Here is a 14,100-nt window from a genome sequence, read left to right as displayed (position 1 = left end):
GTTCCTTTTCTTTTACTTTCTTTGTACAGTGAGAGAGACACGAGCATATTTCCTGGTCAGTGGTTAACTTAATAAGTTAGCCACTGTCAAGCCATTTGAGTATCATATGCTGTAGAATAGATAGAGAATTAACAGCAAGAAAAGCACAATATCAAACTAAATATTGTTTGTTAGTGTTTGTATACTCCACATTCCTTTTCATTAAATCACCAGCTAGGCCTAAAAAACATTGTATCCACACGATGAACACCATCTTATTTAGATGAGGAGAAACGTTGCTAGAAGGTAGATTCAACTTGTGATTGACAATCTGACACCATCTTCAATTTAGTGCAGAAAGCCTAATGTATTCTCTTCTCTATCTTTATTAGAGATGTTATTCTATTCTCTATTCTGCAATACAAGCAGTTTTAAACAAGGATTAATAATGATCTGCAGGTGCATTTTCTTTTTGCCTAGAATGTCAGGTTTCAGTGTAATCTGGTGGTACATTAAAGCTTTCATACACAGTGCAGCACCTCACTGTCCGACTGTGACCATGTCGACATCTGCTGGTGTGATACTGTAGTTGTAAGTACAGCAGGGAGCTCTGGCAGACCTCCCATTAGATCCGGCCCCCTGCTGGTGCGAACACACTCACTGTCAGGCACTGGATGGTGCATATGACAACCACTAAATGAGCATCACGCATGAATGCACTGCTGGACAGGGGCTCATATGTGCAAGTGCATGAAATTAAACTGTGAAGTTAAATTGTACGTGGCCAGCATTTACTTTTAGGGATTATGAATTCAACATCTGGATATGTCAGTTCTCTGGAGCCCCTGTGAGGAAACCTCTACAGCGCCTCTAGAGGATTTATGGATTTAACACTGGCTCAACATTACACACATGAGTGTTATGGAGGATTCAACTGAGCACTACTTGGCATTCCTTCAACAATATCTCATCTGAAGTTCCTCCAGAGAGCTTTATAACCTCTTAACTTCCCAGTGCTATTATTAGACATATTTTGTTCAAATGAAAGATAAAGGCTTCTTCATCACCATCAATATAATTGACCCTCATGCTAGGAACATATTACACATACAAAGGGATAATGATTTCTGTCCCTGAGAACCCTACTGTAAGTAAAAACCAAGTTAACCTATTTAATAATAATAATAATTTATAAAGCGCTTTTGATCATTGACTGATTTAGATCAGCTAGAGATCATCATAGATCTGAGGAATATAAAAAACTGTGTTAATTTAGAAAGATGAGTTACTGTGATATACAAAAACTAATACAAAACAAACACAAATGATTACCACATATCCACATATGCATCTGAGTGCTCATGCTCACTGACAGTGTGACACTTTAAACGCTGACCCAGGACAAACATAAAATCCATAATTTCCACCTTTGACTGTAGACTCCAAAGACATTAGTATTTCTGAATAACAATAAAACCAGAAACAAAAAACAATGATATAAAAGGTGTGAAAGATAGCAGTAATATAATAAAGCATCTGTGAGATAACACAAATATACTTTGGTCTGACGGTAGTCCAGTTGGTAGGATTATTATTGGTACTGAGGAGTGTGAACTTTAATCCAACTAAACCCAAAAGGATATTGTGTTTGTTTTATCATGCGTGTTCAGGTAAGCAAGAAACAACCAACAGTGTTTCTACTGAAGGTGAGAACAAAATGACAATAAAGCAGAAAAACATACACTGCATGTTAGAGTGATTATCACGATCCTTTTTATTTGCATGCTGAGCAAAACATGGCATCACTGTCCTTGATTGTATATTGAAATTGACATGTGTTTGATATGACTGTTAGAAGTTAACATCAATATTAATTCAAAAACTACAAGTACTTGCAATACAAAACTGTAAGGTGGCAGAAGAACGAAAACAGTGTGTGTCAGTCAGCTTTACAAATACAAAAATGTCATGGAAGGTAGTAAACTTAGTTGCTTCTAAACTTTATACAATGATTAAGACAAATTAATGGTTACAACGAGATAAAAACGAAGTGGTCCAATCCCCCAAATCTTCATTTACACAGAGCTTTGTCCAAGTTGGTCTTAATGGCATCCAGGAAGTCCGATGTGTTGACATAATGTTCATTCAGCTTGCAGCTGTAAGATAGCAGTGCAGAGGTTACAATTATGATACAACTATTGTTAAAACAAGAGAAAAGGTTTTCTTAAAGCAGACATACAACACCAAGTTTAGCATGACGGAGGGATGTCAAATGTAAACTCACTTTGCCAATCCATGAATGCAGCTGGCGAGGTCTTTGGTCATCACGCCTTTCTCCACAGTAGCCACACAGATCTGTTCTAACGTGTGGCAGAACCTGGAGAGCAACAATGCAGAGGATTTTATTCATTTGAAGTAAAGTAGCATATTTTGTACGAGTAAATACAATTCAAAAATATGACATACTTTATCAAATCAGTGTTTCCGTCCAGTTTGCCTCTGTGCTCCAGTCCTCTGGTCCAAGCAAAGATGCTCGCGATGGGGTTAGTACTCGTTTGTCTTCCCTACAAAGCAAGGACACAGTTAGGGGTCGCTGCAGAAAACATCATTTTCAAGACTTGTGGTTGCTTTGCATTCAGGTACTTTGATGCTACTGTAGATGGAGACATTCCTTTCTCTGCCTCTTTTACTATAAAAGAATAGGATGTACTATGAAGGACTTGCAATGTAACTATAATTGACTATTAATGACAAGAATACCTATAAAACAATTCCACTCTCAAACTTATAGCAGTTCTGCTGAAAATAGCACAAAATGCTAAACTCACTGTATTCATTAGGTTCCACACTGAAAACTCTGTGAACTGCAGTATAGTATGGTGTCATTTGGTTCTGACATTTTCATATTGACATGATTTTAGCCCACCATTTGATTATACAAAAGTTAAAAAAAACACTCAGCAGTGTGGCCTGGTGGTTCTTACCCTCTGGTGTTCCCGGTAGTGCCTGGTGACGGTGCCATGGGCAGCCTCGGCCTCCAGAGTCTTTCCGTCAGGGCAAACCAGCACTGATGTCATGAGACCTAGAGAACCAAAACCTAGACACAACACACAGAAACACAATACACAGACACACCTGGCATCACAAGGTAATCTGTACCCACAAATATAAGCACACAATACGTAGCTCAGATGTAAATAATGTGTCATTGTGACTGTGTGGCCTGAAGTGAACAAGCAGGGGAACTGCTGACCAATCATCAAATGGAAGTGCACTTACCCTGAGCCAGAATGTCTGACTGTACGTCTCCATCGTAGTTCTTGCAGGCCCAAACGAATCCTCCAGGAGACTTCAGGACCTGCGCCACCATGTCGTCGATCAGACGGTGCTCGTACCAGATCTTCAGCTTGTCAAACTCTGGCTTGTATGTCCTAAAAGAAACAGAATAAAGTCAAACATTTGTCTCATCAACAGAGACTATTTAATCCAGTGGGTTGACCAAAACATCAAAAACAATCCAGTGCATCCATACTGTTCAGTATCTTACTTCTCAAAGATGTCCTGGAAAATGTCTTTGAAGCGCCCGTCGTAGAACTTGAGGATGGTGTTCTTGGTGCTCATGTATAGAGGCCACCTTTTCTGGATGGCATACTGGAAGCAGCTGTGAGCAAATCCACTGATGGACTGTGCACAAAAAAACAAAACAATAATAAGGTCTACATTTTAAACAAAAACAAGTTAGCAAATGCACAGCCCAAAGGAAATATTTAATATCTAACAGATTAGCTTTAACTGTCTGTAAATATTGCACTTTTTTGCATCTTATTTCATGTGAATTCATGTATGAACAAACTCTTACCTCATCCGTGTTGTACATCCCCATCCCACAGCCGCCTGCAGGGAAGTCGTACACCTCCCACTCCCTCTGCTGGCTTCCATCGGCGGGGGCAAACACCATCTTGAACTTGCCAGGCTGGTCAACAACAAAGTCTGTGGCCCTGTACTGTGAGATTTAACAACAAACAAGAGCAGTGAGATCATTCCTCTGTCAGTTTGGATGCATCTTTGGAGAGCACACAACACACATTTTGCATTTCTTACTTGATCGCCAAAAGCATGTCTGCCGATTGTTATGCCTTGTGTCCATCCAGGGACAAGACGTGGGATGTTTTTACAAATAATTGGCTCCCGGAAAACGGTGCCATCCAGGATGTTCCTGATCGTTCCATTGGGACTTTTCCACATCTCCTTTAGCTTAAACTCTGAAAAAAATGGTATATGGATTATAAGCGTTTTCCATCTGAAGACCAAAAGCAAGTCTCCAAACAGTAAGGATAACTATATGAAGAACCAAAAAGCGTCATGTATTTTTATTAACACACTCACAAATATACAACAGATTTTATAACTAATGGTTGAAAATTAAAAAATGTGAAAATATAAAGCAAAACATAAGGCTTGAAACTAAGGAAGCATTTTGCATCCCCTTGAGAGAAAAATGTTTACCCTGCTTTTCTGAATTAAAAAGATAATTATCAGAATGATGAAAATAGTTTCAAAACAGAAGGGACATATATGCTTCCCTGAAACCGAGCTCTCAAGTAAATGAGAGCTTCGGTTGGGATTTTGAGATATCTTGTTAGTAAAAAAAAAAAAACAGGACAGCTCATTTTTGGAAAGCAAACGCATCATGCTTTTCTAAGTGACTGCCTGATTTGTTGTATAACTTGAACACATAGTATTCCATCACAGATACTATATAATCACACACTATGTCAAACTGACCCTCAACTCGAGCCTCGTCGGGGGTGATGGTGGCACACTTGACAGCCACGTTGTATTTCTTAGTTGCCAGAGCAGAGTCGATGGTGACCTGGTCGTCTGTCTGGTCGCGGTAGGGCAGACCCAGGTCGAAGTACTTCAGCTCAACATCCACGTTGGGCAGGATCAGCTGCACATGTGCAAGATGTTACTGTGTTATTTATAAGAGGGCAACACTGCACAGCATACACACAAACACACACTGAATAAGTGGATTTACCCAAGTAGGATACTTGAGTTCAATGTTGAGGTATTTTTTACTTTACTTGAATATTTCCTTTTTCTGATACATATATTCATACTTCTAATCCAGCTAAATTCTGGTGGAACTTTATTGTACTTTTGATTTAACTTTAATTCATTTGCAATCAGATTATTAATACAACCATAACAAATTATACTGTGTATTGTAGGTTAGGTTATACACGTTCTTGATCCTTTAGTCAAAGTGGACCTACCATGCTATATATTGTAGGGCCATATTTATATAAAACATGTCTGTGAAGTTTAAAAAAATAAATACCAAACAGATCATGCATTTTAGCCATGCCTCATTTCGCTCTATTTGGTCTTTTCCAGCCCTGTTTTTACAAGGGCTGATTCTGCTTTTGTGGCAGACTACAGCGCCACTTACAGGCCTGGCATATGTACTACAGCGTCTCCAGCGCTTTCGAGCGGTCTCTCCTTCCCCTGATAGGTGGAGAGTTGCCCATATAGGCGGAGCACCCCTTTTCTGACGTCAGAAAAATTCAAATAATAATCAGATCCGTTGCAGCCCCGTTTTTAGAGATTTGGGTATGGAGGAAAAGAGAGAGGGTTGTGTTTTCTGACACTTGGTGAGTTCCCTGACACACCGGGGACACATATTCATGTGTAAAAGACGTACACAAGTGCATTTTGCATGATAGGTCCCCTTTAAGTTCACAAGCTAGTGCACAGTGTTCTTTCACTCATGTAGGATTTTGAATGCGGGATGTTTACTTGTTAAAAGATTATTCCTAACCCTCGTCCTCCTCTGATTACCATAACCTTTGGATTCTGAATTCAAACATCCTCATGTTTGCTCGTAAGTAAAAGCGACTTACAGCTTTTTGACACAAAGAAAGTATAAATCATTATCAGCTAACTTCCAGACTGGATTTACCCTGTCTTTGATGAATTCCCATATGATGCGAGTCATCTCATCTCCGTCCATCTCCACCACCGGCTGCTCCACCTTGATGCGCTGTGTGGCATCTGAAAACAATCACAGAACATTAACTCTCATGTTGTACAGTGTAGTTTAAAGCCACTGGGGGATGATGCCGAACATTTTTGGGTAAGGCAAAACTGAGAACAAACTGATCACACCTGCATTTGGGTTAATATCTCTTTCACTGCAGGGTTCATTCTTACTGAGACAGTGACTTTCGGATTATTTATAATACCAGTATTACCTGTGTAGACTTATTTGCTCCTGATATACATGAACTCACGTGCCAAGACAGGGTGGTACCAGCCTTTATTGTAGAATTCATAAGATCCCCTTTGTACTGTATTCATATCCATTTCATCATCATACACATTTGATTCAGTATTCAGTATGATAACATATGGTGGTTAGGTTACTAACATCTTGCTTAAGGTTGTAGATATTGTTTAAACTTTCTGTTCTGAGTTTATATAATAATAATTAAATGCAATGCTTAGAAATGTGATCCTTCAAAAAGCGTGTATGTGTGATTCACTTATGGCTAGTTTCCAATCAGCATGTGACCTTTTACTGACGTCTACTATTAGTTTAGTAAAAATCATTCATAAAACCCACTCACAAAGCCAGCCACATTAATGATGCTGACCATGCCCACTTTAGTAATACATTTCGAGTCATATTGTTAAAGTTTCATTTTTAAAGGGTTGCTTACAGTTCCTCTGTTGGAGCCTGTGACGGCAGCCGACAGCCGATGAGAGCACTGCGGGGTTTAGAGTCAGGGAAGCGCCTGTACTTCTGGATACGGTCCTCAGGGCTTTCAGGTAACCCGCCATGTTTACCGGGCTGTTAGGGACACCTGTTCCCTCTTTTCTTATGAATTAACGTCACGCAGGTAGTAGAGCCTGGTAAAGTATGGACACCCCGGACGTCAGCGTTTGATAACACGTCAGCTTGATAGAGCATGCTTCACTCTGATTGGCCAGGAGTCTGATTCAAGTTCAGGTTCCTCTTCCTTATTTCCTGCAGCAGCATGTCCAGGTGGCGTTTTAGCTAGCTTTTATCCACACCGTCAGTGGTGGAAGGACTGAGCTGTTTTACATACAACACCAAAGTCTAGAAATACAGAGAATATACCCCATTAAATATAAGTCATACTTTTTAAACTGTTACTATAGTATTATTGTTGATATGAAAAGGTAAACGATTATACTAAGGGTCTAAGTCAGCCAGAAAGCTTGAATCATTTCTGGTTTCTTGAGAAGATTTAAGCTGGATCTGAGATTTGTGCATCTCGATAGACATTCAGGATAGGGTGTACATGCAAATCATAATCAGACAATATTGCGAAATACTTTCCACCAGGTTTTATTCAAATCTGTTGACAGGTTGTTTGGACAATAAGAGATAAACACAGAACTGCAGTGAAAGCCTTACTGATTGGTCACTTCGCAATGTCCAACATGTATCTTTAAGAAAAAAGATGGACTTATAATCACACCCACATGTAATAAAATAAGTAACTGAAAATCCAATCAATCAGTAACAAGAAGACGCAACCATACATCGACACATTTAAAACAGAAAACTTTAAATTTGGTAGGAAATGAGAAAAGAAAGATTTTTTTTAAAAGGCACTTTTGTATGAGACACAGAAGGACATGAGGGAGAAAAGAGCTCTTACACCTCATTAAAACAATCCTTTTCGCACATAAATTAAGTTAACAACAAACATAAATCAACATTAGAAAACAAGAACAACTAACATTCAGAAATAACCAATGTGCCACAACGTACTAGATATTCTGATGATGCCCCCCATGAGGGTCCTATACTGTAAAAGCAATCCGGTTCATTGACAGATGAATCAAACTTATTTGCTTTATTTTGCACCATGCAAATATAATAAACTAGAAGGGCACTCAGAGAGAGCCGACCTCCACCAAGGCTGTTTACGTGAGTGTAAAATAATGTGTACATCAGATCAGCTGGAAAATTAAATGTGTTTTTCCTTGGCACAACTTCTCACCAAATGTAAGGTAAAATGGAGCAAGTACTCCTATAAACCTGCTGACAAAGTTATAAACTGTAAACATCAACTTCTTGGAGGAGGAGGTAATCTGCTTCAAGTGAGAGTGCTGTTTCTTCAACAAATAAAGACTTCCCAAACTATCTATTTAACAAAAAGGTTTGCTGGAAATACCACAAGATGTGTGCTAATCTCATGAAGCATTCAGGTTCACATCGATGAGGTTCCACCCGTGTTTCTCAGGGCACATCAGGAGAAAAGAGTTTTAAGTTGTGGCCGCCACTGAGCCTTTCTTCTCGCTGAAGAAGCTCCTAAGCATCATGACTTGACCGATGCCGATAACGAACAGCAGGACGGTTTCTCCGATGGACCAGTAGGTGACCCGCTCCAGGAGGTGCTCAGCTTTCGTGCGGTCGTGTGCTTCTCTTAGTCTGTACCACGTCTGCGAGTCAGCCACCACCTTCAGGATCTCATGAATAGACACGCAGGACGACTCCATCTGAAAGTGGAAAGGGCAACAGAAAATTCATCAGAAGTACAGCAACGGCCTGGGGCAGAACATACACGTAGGGTTGCAAAGGGGCGGAACATTTCCATGGGAAGTTAAGCTGGGGAATTTTGGAAATATTCGAAGCAAAATTAAACAAAAAAAATGACATTTCAACAGATTTTTATTGTTTATTTTTTAAGTAGAACAGAACAAGTTTTAATTATTTTATTGAACAATTATTTGTTTCATTGAAGAACGAAAACAGGAATGTTGAGTTAAATATTACTCATCTGTGCATGTGATGGAGGAATGCACGGTGCCTCTAGGGGGTGTGGTCTCAATAGCCATGCAGTAAGCAGTGTGCTATGGCATGGATATTCAAGTGTACTTGAAAGGCATCTTTTTGTTTAAGTCAAGATTATGCTAAAATATACTTTCCCTAAATATATTTAAATTCCCTATGAAGAGCCTACCTTCAATTTAGAAAATTCCCAGTTTATTCCCATAAATTCCCGTTCATTCCCATGGAAAGTTTCCATCTTTGAAAATTCCCGGAATTTTGCAACCCTAGTCACACGTATGCAAACATTTAATCATATTGTATTATCAAAACTGCTGCTGAACACATTTACTTTGACCTATTTTCCTGCAAGTCTCCGGATTTAAATTAGGTAAAAGTGGAATATATATTACACTTTCCTCTAACCATTGAACTAAGAATGTGGGCTCATATGGAAAATCTGAGTATGAATTGTTGTTGATACATTTGAATAGAAAATGTTTCAATATTCATGTAAATGGCAAAGATGACTTAATCCAGTTTGTGTCAAATTGGAAATGAACCTTTACCTTTTTAGTCGATGTTATAAACATTAACACAGCAGGGTGTTTCAGGTACTGTGGTAAGGAGAGGGAATTAAACACTCGCGAATAATATTGTGCAATGGTTAATACAATATTTGCAGTACATGGTGATGCTTGTTATGTTAGACTTTTATATTTGCACTCTTTCCCAATTTCTCCTACAGTCATTTCCCTCAGGATACAAGTGTTATCTTATCTGTAGTCAGAACTGCTCTAGCTCCACCTAGTGAACTTTCCACTGTTTGCATTACACATATTTATGTTCTACTACAATACACAGTATTTGATCCTTGTACAGTATTTCATTTAACATTATGTTTTAAGCTCATCTTATTATATATATAGTTTACTTCTTACTAGGGCCGGGACTTTAACGCGTTAATTAAGATTAATTAATTACACAAAAATTAACGCGTTAAAAAAATTAACGCATTTTAATCGCACTTATTTTTGCACCGCGGAACGTTTCTCACTGGATGAGTTTCAGGCGTACCGATTATACTGGAGCACCAACTAACGTTCATGACTTCAGACAACAACAAACCACAGTGAACAACAGTGGGAAATGTTTTTTTTTTTTAAACGGATGGATGGAAGCGTTGATAAGAGCACGGTTGTGTGCAAATTATGCAAAAAGGAATTCGCATATCACCGCAGCACATCAAGCCTCAAGTATCACCTCAATGCAAAACATATAGCAGCTAGCGTGGACGTTAGCCTCTTTTATCGCGTTCACACCAAAAAGAGCCGGTACTAAAATTAGTTCATGAGAACCTTTCTACCCCCACGAAAGTCCCTGCTAGAGAGCAGAGAGCTGCTAGAGAGCAGGGACTTTCGTGCGGCTCTCTTGTGAGAAAAGAGCTATATGTCTGATTGGCTGGGCGGATTGCAAACCACGCCCCGTAAAACTCCCAAAAAGTTTTGTGAAGCCGCCATTTTATTATCCTCGCATTAGCATTATTAGCATTAGCCCAGCGCAGAAACGCAGAGAGACTAACTTATGGCAACACAAATAAAACATGGGAGCGGTGGAGATGAGGAGGTGTCGGCGTTCTGGCGATTTACTCGGAAGGCTTCAGTAGAAGCTGCTGGGACTCCCAGCAGCTTCTACTGAAGCCAGTCCCCAACTCCGGGGACTTCCGGCCGGGGACTTTGGGCGGCAGTATACGCCGTGAAGTGGTTTGCGGCCTGCCAGTAAACCCAAAGCAGAAGAAGAAGAAGTGACGTCAGCGGCTTCATTTGCCTAATCCTCCCCCAGGTTCAAAGAGTTCTCATGAACCTTTGTGGGAAAAGTACTGCGGTGTGAATGCGCCTAATGGTATACTAAAATCCATGTGAAAAAAATTGCTTCTCACTGTTCTTAGGTCAAATATTTACATGTGATTAAAAATGCGATTAATTTCGATTAATTAATTACAAAGCCTCTAATTAATTAGATTATTATTTTTTAATCGGGTCCCGGCCCTACTTCTTACGCATCTACCTGCACATTTGTCACTTGCAATATTGTCTTGCAATATTTTTATTTTATTTCTGTTCTTCTTGCACTACTTTTTTTTGTTTATATATATATTATATATATTTATGTTGCATTGCTGAAGGAGCTTGGGACTTAAGCTATTCATTGCCATAACTACACTGTAGCTACTGTGCATATGACAATAAATCGTTGAATCTTTACATGAACTGTCCCAACCCAACTTAAATACTATCAATGTAGACCAACGTAATCAACACAACACAACTGGCAAATAAAGTGTATTTTTAATCAATATCTCGCCTTCAACTTATGCAAAATGCTGCCGCAAGACTTTTAACAAATACCAGAAGGCTAGACCACATCACCCCTGTTTTAATCTCTCTTCACTGACTACCTGTCTGTTTTAGAATTGATTTTAAGATTTGACTGATTACTTTTAAAGCTCTTAACGGTTTGGCTCCTGATTATATCACTGACTTGTTGTGCCCTGACGAGCCTGTAGCCTCATCCCAATACCCCTCCTCGCGTCCTCCTTTCCCTCACTCGCGTCCCTTCCTTGCATCTTAGCTCCGCCTCCGTAAGATGCGAGCGAGAGACACGAGGAGGTGACGCTAGGACAGAGGAGTCTTCAGGTATTAATTGGGATGTCCTCGTTCACTCAAACGTCACTCTTAAACGATGTCTGTTAATGATGACAGCTGTATCCCCTCTCATCGGGCTTAACTGAATAACCCCTTAGAACCGGCCCATTTGTTGTTAAATATTTATTGAAATGAATGAATCTTTCTCTTGTTAGTCAAGGAATTCAATGTATGATGGTATGATGGTTGGTCCTGCTTTTGTGTTCCGTTTTGGTGTAAAATGTAGCCTACATTTAAATAAAAATGTAATTATAGTAATGTGAAAGCCTTTTAGAAATGAATTGCACATAATAATTCCCACGGAGCTGTGAGCACTTATACATTTATGTGACGCTTTTCCACTCATCTTCCAGTTGTCGGTTTTCCTCTGTTGAAATCGACCAGCTGTGAAGGTGGGGGCGGGGCTTTTATATGCGAGTAGTGAAAACACTTCCGCGTAGACTGCTCGCGTGTATCCTCCCGTTTGTCTCCTCCCGCACCCCTCCTCCCGCACCCCTCCTCGACTCCTCCGTGTGCATTTCAGCTATTGGAACGTCCTTCAAAATGGCGTGTCTTGATCGATTTCCGGGTCAAGTCCCGGAGGGGAAGAGAGGAGTCGAGGAGGGGTATTGGGATGAGGCTGAGTCTGAGATCCTCGGGAAGGGCTCTGCTAGCTGTTCCCAAAAGAATCAGTGACATCTTTTAAATCACTTCTTAAAACTCGCCTTTTTATTAAAGCTTTTAACTAATGAGGACACCACTCTGTTTTACTCGACATCCATGTATTATTTGTTTTACCGGTACTTTCTTTTTTTTGTATTACTGCTGCTATTGTTGAACTGCTGTATATTTCTATTGGGTGTGTTTGAGACATTTTTGATGCCGCCTGAACGGCCTGTTCTTAATCCATGTAAAGCACTTTGTGACGGTGTTTTGAAAAGTTCTGTTTATCAAAGTTATTATATATTATTAATCTGGATTATATCTGTAATGTGAACATATGGATTGTAGTTTTCTGTTTGGTCTTTTTGTACGTTTTCTGTTTGACTGCCCATCAGGGTGTACCTGCAACCGTTTCAAAATAGAAGAAAAAATAAAGCCGATTTCTCAGCAATGCAGCAGGGTAATAACAAATCCCTAGCCCAAGCCCCCTATGTGCAAAGACAGAAACTATGTCATTGTGTGGTTCTCTGAACAATTTTAAGAATCTATTTTCTCACACACTGGTTCAACTACTGTAAGTTTCAGCCTGTGTGGCTCTATAAAGTATTTCCACTGCAGCTAACAGATGTAAACACCCAATCCTCAAGCGAACTGTAATACCAAACTAAATTACCTGAGTCAGTGCTACAGGTCCAGTCATGGTCTGAATGATAGGCTCCTCGTCTCCATGGCGGAAGTCCAGGTACACGGTTTTATCCGTAAAGGTGGAGAACTCATTGCTGAAGCAGACCTTGTAGACTCCCTTCATAGCAGTGGTGTGAGAGAAGCTGTCATACTGCTTCTTCTGCTCATTGTACAGGACATTGTTCTGAGGATCCGTGACAAAGCTGTCCACATCATAGTTGCCTCCTGCAATGACCTAAAAGAACATTAAAAGGCACAAGAGACACATGTGTGAAACAGTAGTAACATATGGTGTAACATATGGACTGAGCAATGCTGTGCCGGCTCAAACTGGTTATGCAGGACACACTTTAGGAGAGTAAGAAAACAAACCTTTAACAAAACATTATTTCAAAAATGTAAGTGTTATAAGATAAGATTAACTTTTTTGATCACAAACTGGGAAATGTATTCGTTACAACAGCATGTTAAAACAAGGCATTGCACAAACATAAAGAGAAGAATATAAACCTGAACTAAAAAGTTAAATACAAGTTCACCCTGAAAGATTATCTGACAAATAAACACTAAGAAGGGCCAAATGACTGCTAACACAATTTAAAAGTAGGATATTATGTACATCGAGAGTGTTAATATGAAACTATAAGTATAGGAAGGCATGTCAGTACTATGCATGCTCTCTTTCCAAGAACAAGAGACAGACACCAGATCAAATGACTATCTTTGGAACCACTTTGGCAGCATCCTGTAAACACATCCTAGACGGAAGTGATGAAGCTTTCGGAGTAACTCACTTGGAAGTCTATATCAAACTTCACGTCTTTCTCTAGTTCCTCGTAGAAACATTGCTTATCGTTGTCAGGGAGCTCGAACGTGATCTCCGTCCCAAACACCACGAACACATGCAGCAGAAAACAGCTGAGTCCCAGGTAAACCATGATGAGAGCAACCAGAAGCAGCACAGACAGGAGCAGCACTGAAGAGGAGCTTCTCAGCTCTGACGTGGCACCAGGATGAAGTACTTCCGGGGCACGTTTGTTTATTTTTGGGTAGAAATGTTGCTACAGTTATCACACGTACGATAATATTGTTAACAAGACACCATATAACATCTAAATGTGACACAAACAAGTTAAAAAACAAAATTACAGCAAAGCATCTACATTTAGATCTTAGCCAATGATTACACGAAGCACAAACATCCATGGAGTTAAGGTTTCAAAATAAAAGCCCCATATTTTAAACTAACTATACTTGTTAACCCACACATTATCTGTTATT

General features: G+C 39.7%; 2 protein-coding genes across 2 annotated transcripts; both read right to left on the bottom strand.

Moving 5' to 3' along the window:
* Window positions 1–1,729: 1,729 nt before the first annotated feature.
* Window positions 1,730–6,945, bottom strand: LOC117533017 (isocitrate dehydrogenase [NADP], mitochondrial-like). The gene is made up of 11 exons (XM_034196658.1): window positions 6,705–6,945; window positions 5,945–6,036; window positions 4,765–4,930; window positions 4,081–4,241; window positions 3,839–3,982; window positions 3,527–3,663; window positions 3,259–3,410; window positions 2,964–3,076; window positions 2,446–2,543; window positions 2,264–2,356; window positions 1,730–2,135 (listed from the first exon to the last, which is right to left on the bottom strand). The coding sequence occupies exons 1-11, from the start codon at window positions 6,823–6,825 to the stop codon at window positions 2,051–2,053; spliced, it is 1,362 nt and encodes a 453-aa protein (XP_034052549.1). The 5' UTR covers window positions 6,826–6,945; the 3' UTR covers window positions 1,730–2,050.
* A 396-nt stretch (window positions 6,946–7,341) lies between these two features.
* tmed3 (transmembrane p24 trafficking protein 3) lies at window positions 7,342–13,843 on the bottom strand. The gene is made up of 3 exons (XM_034196659.1): window positions 13,614–13,843; window positions 12,809–13,054; window positions 7,342–8,517 (listed from the first exon to the last, which is right to left on the bottom strand). The coding sequence occupies exons 1-3, from the start codon at window positions 13,755–13,757 to the stop codon at window positions 8,284–8,286; spliced, it is 624 nt and encodes a 207-aa protein (XP_034052550.1). The 5' UTR covers window positions 13,758–13,843; the 3' UTR covers window positions 7,342–8,283.
* Window positions 13,844–14,100: the final 257 nt, after the last annotated feature.

This window comes from Gymnodraco acuticeps, unplaced genomic scaffold, assembly GCF_902827175.1.
Source record: "Gymnodraco acuticeps unplaced genomic scaffold, fGymAcu1.1, whole genome shotgun sequence".
In the NCBI taxonomy this organism is placed as follows: Eukaryota; Metazoa; Chordata; class Actinopteri; order Perciformes; family Bathydraconidae; genus Gymnodraco; species Gymnodraco acuticeps.
Note: the sequence above shows the minus strand (reverse complement) of the source record. Positions and strands in the feature narration are given on the sequence as shown.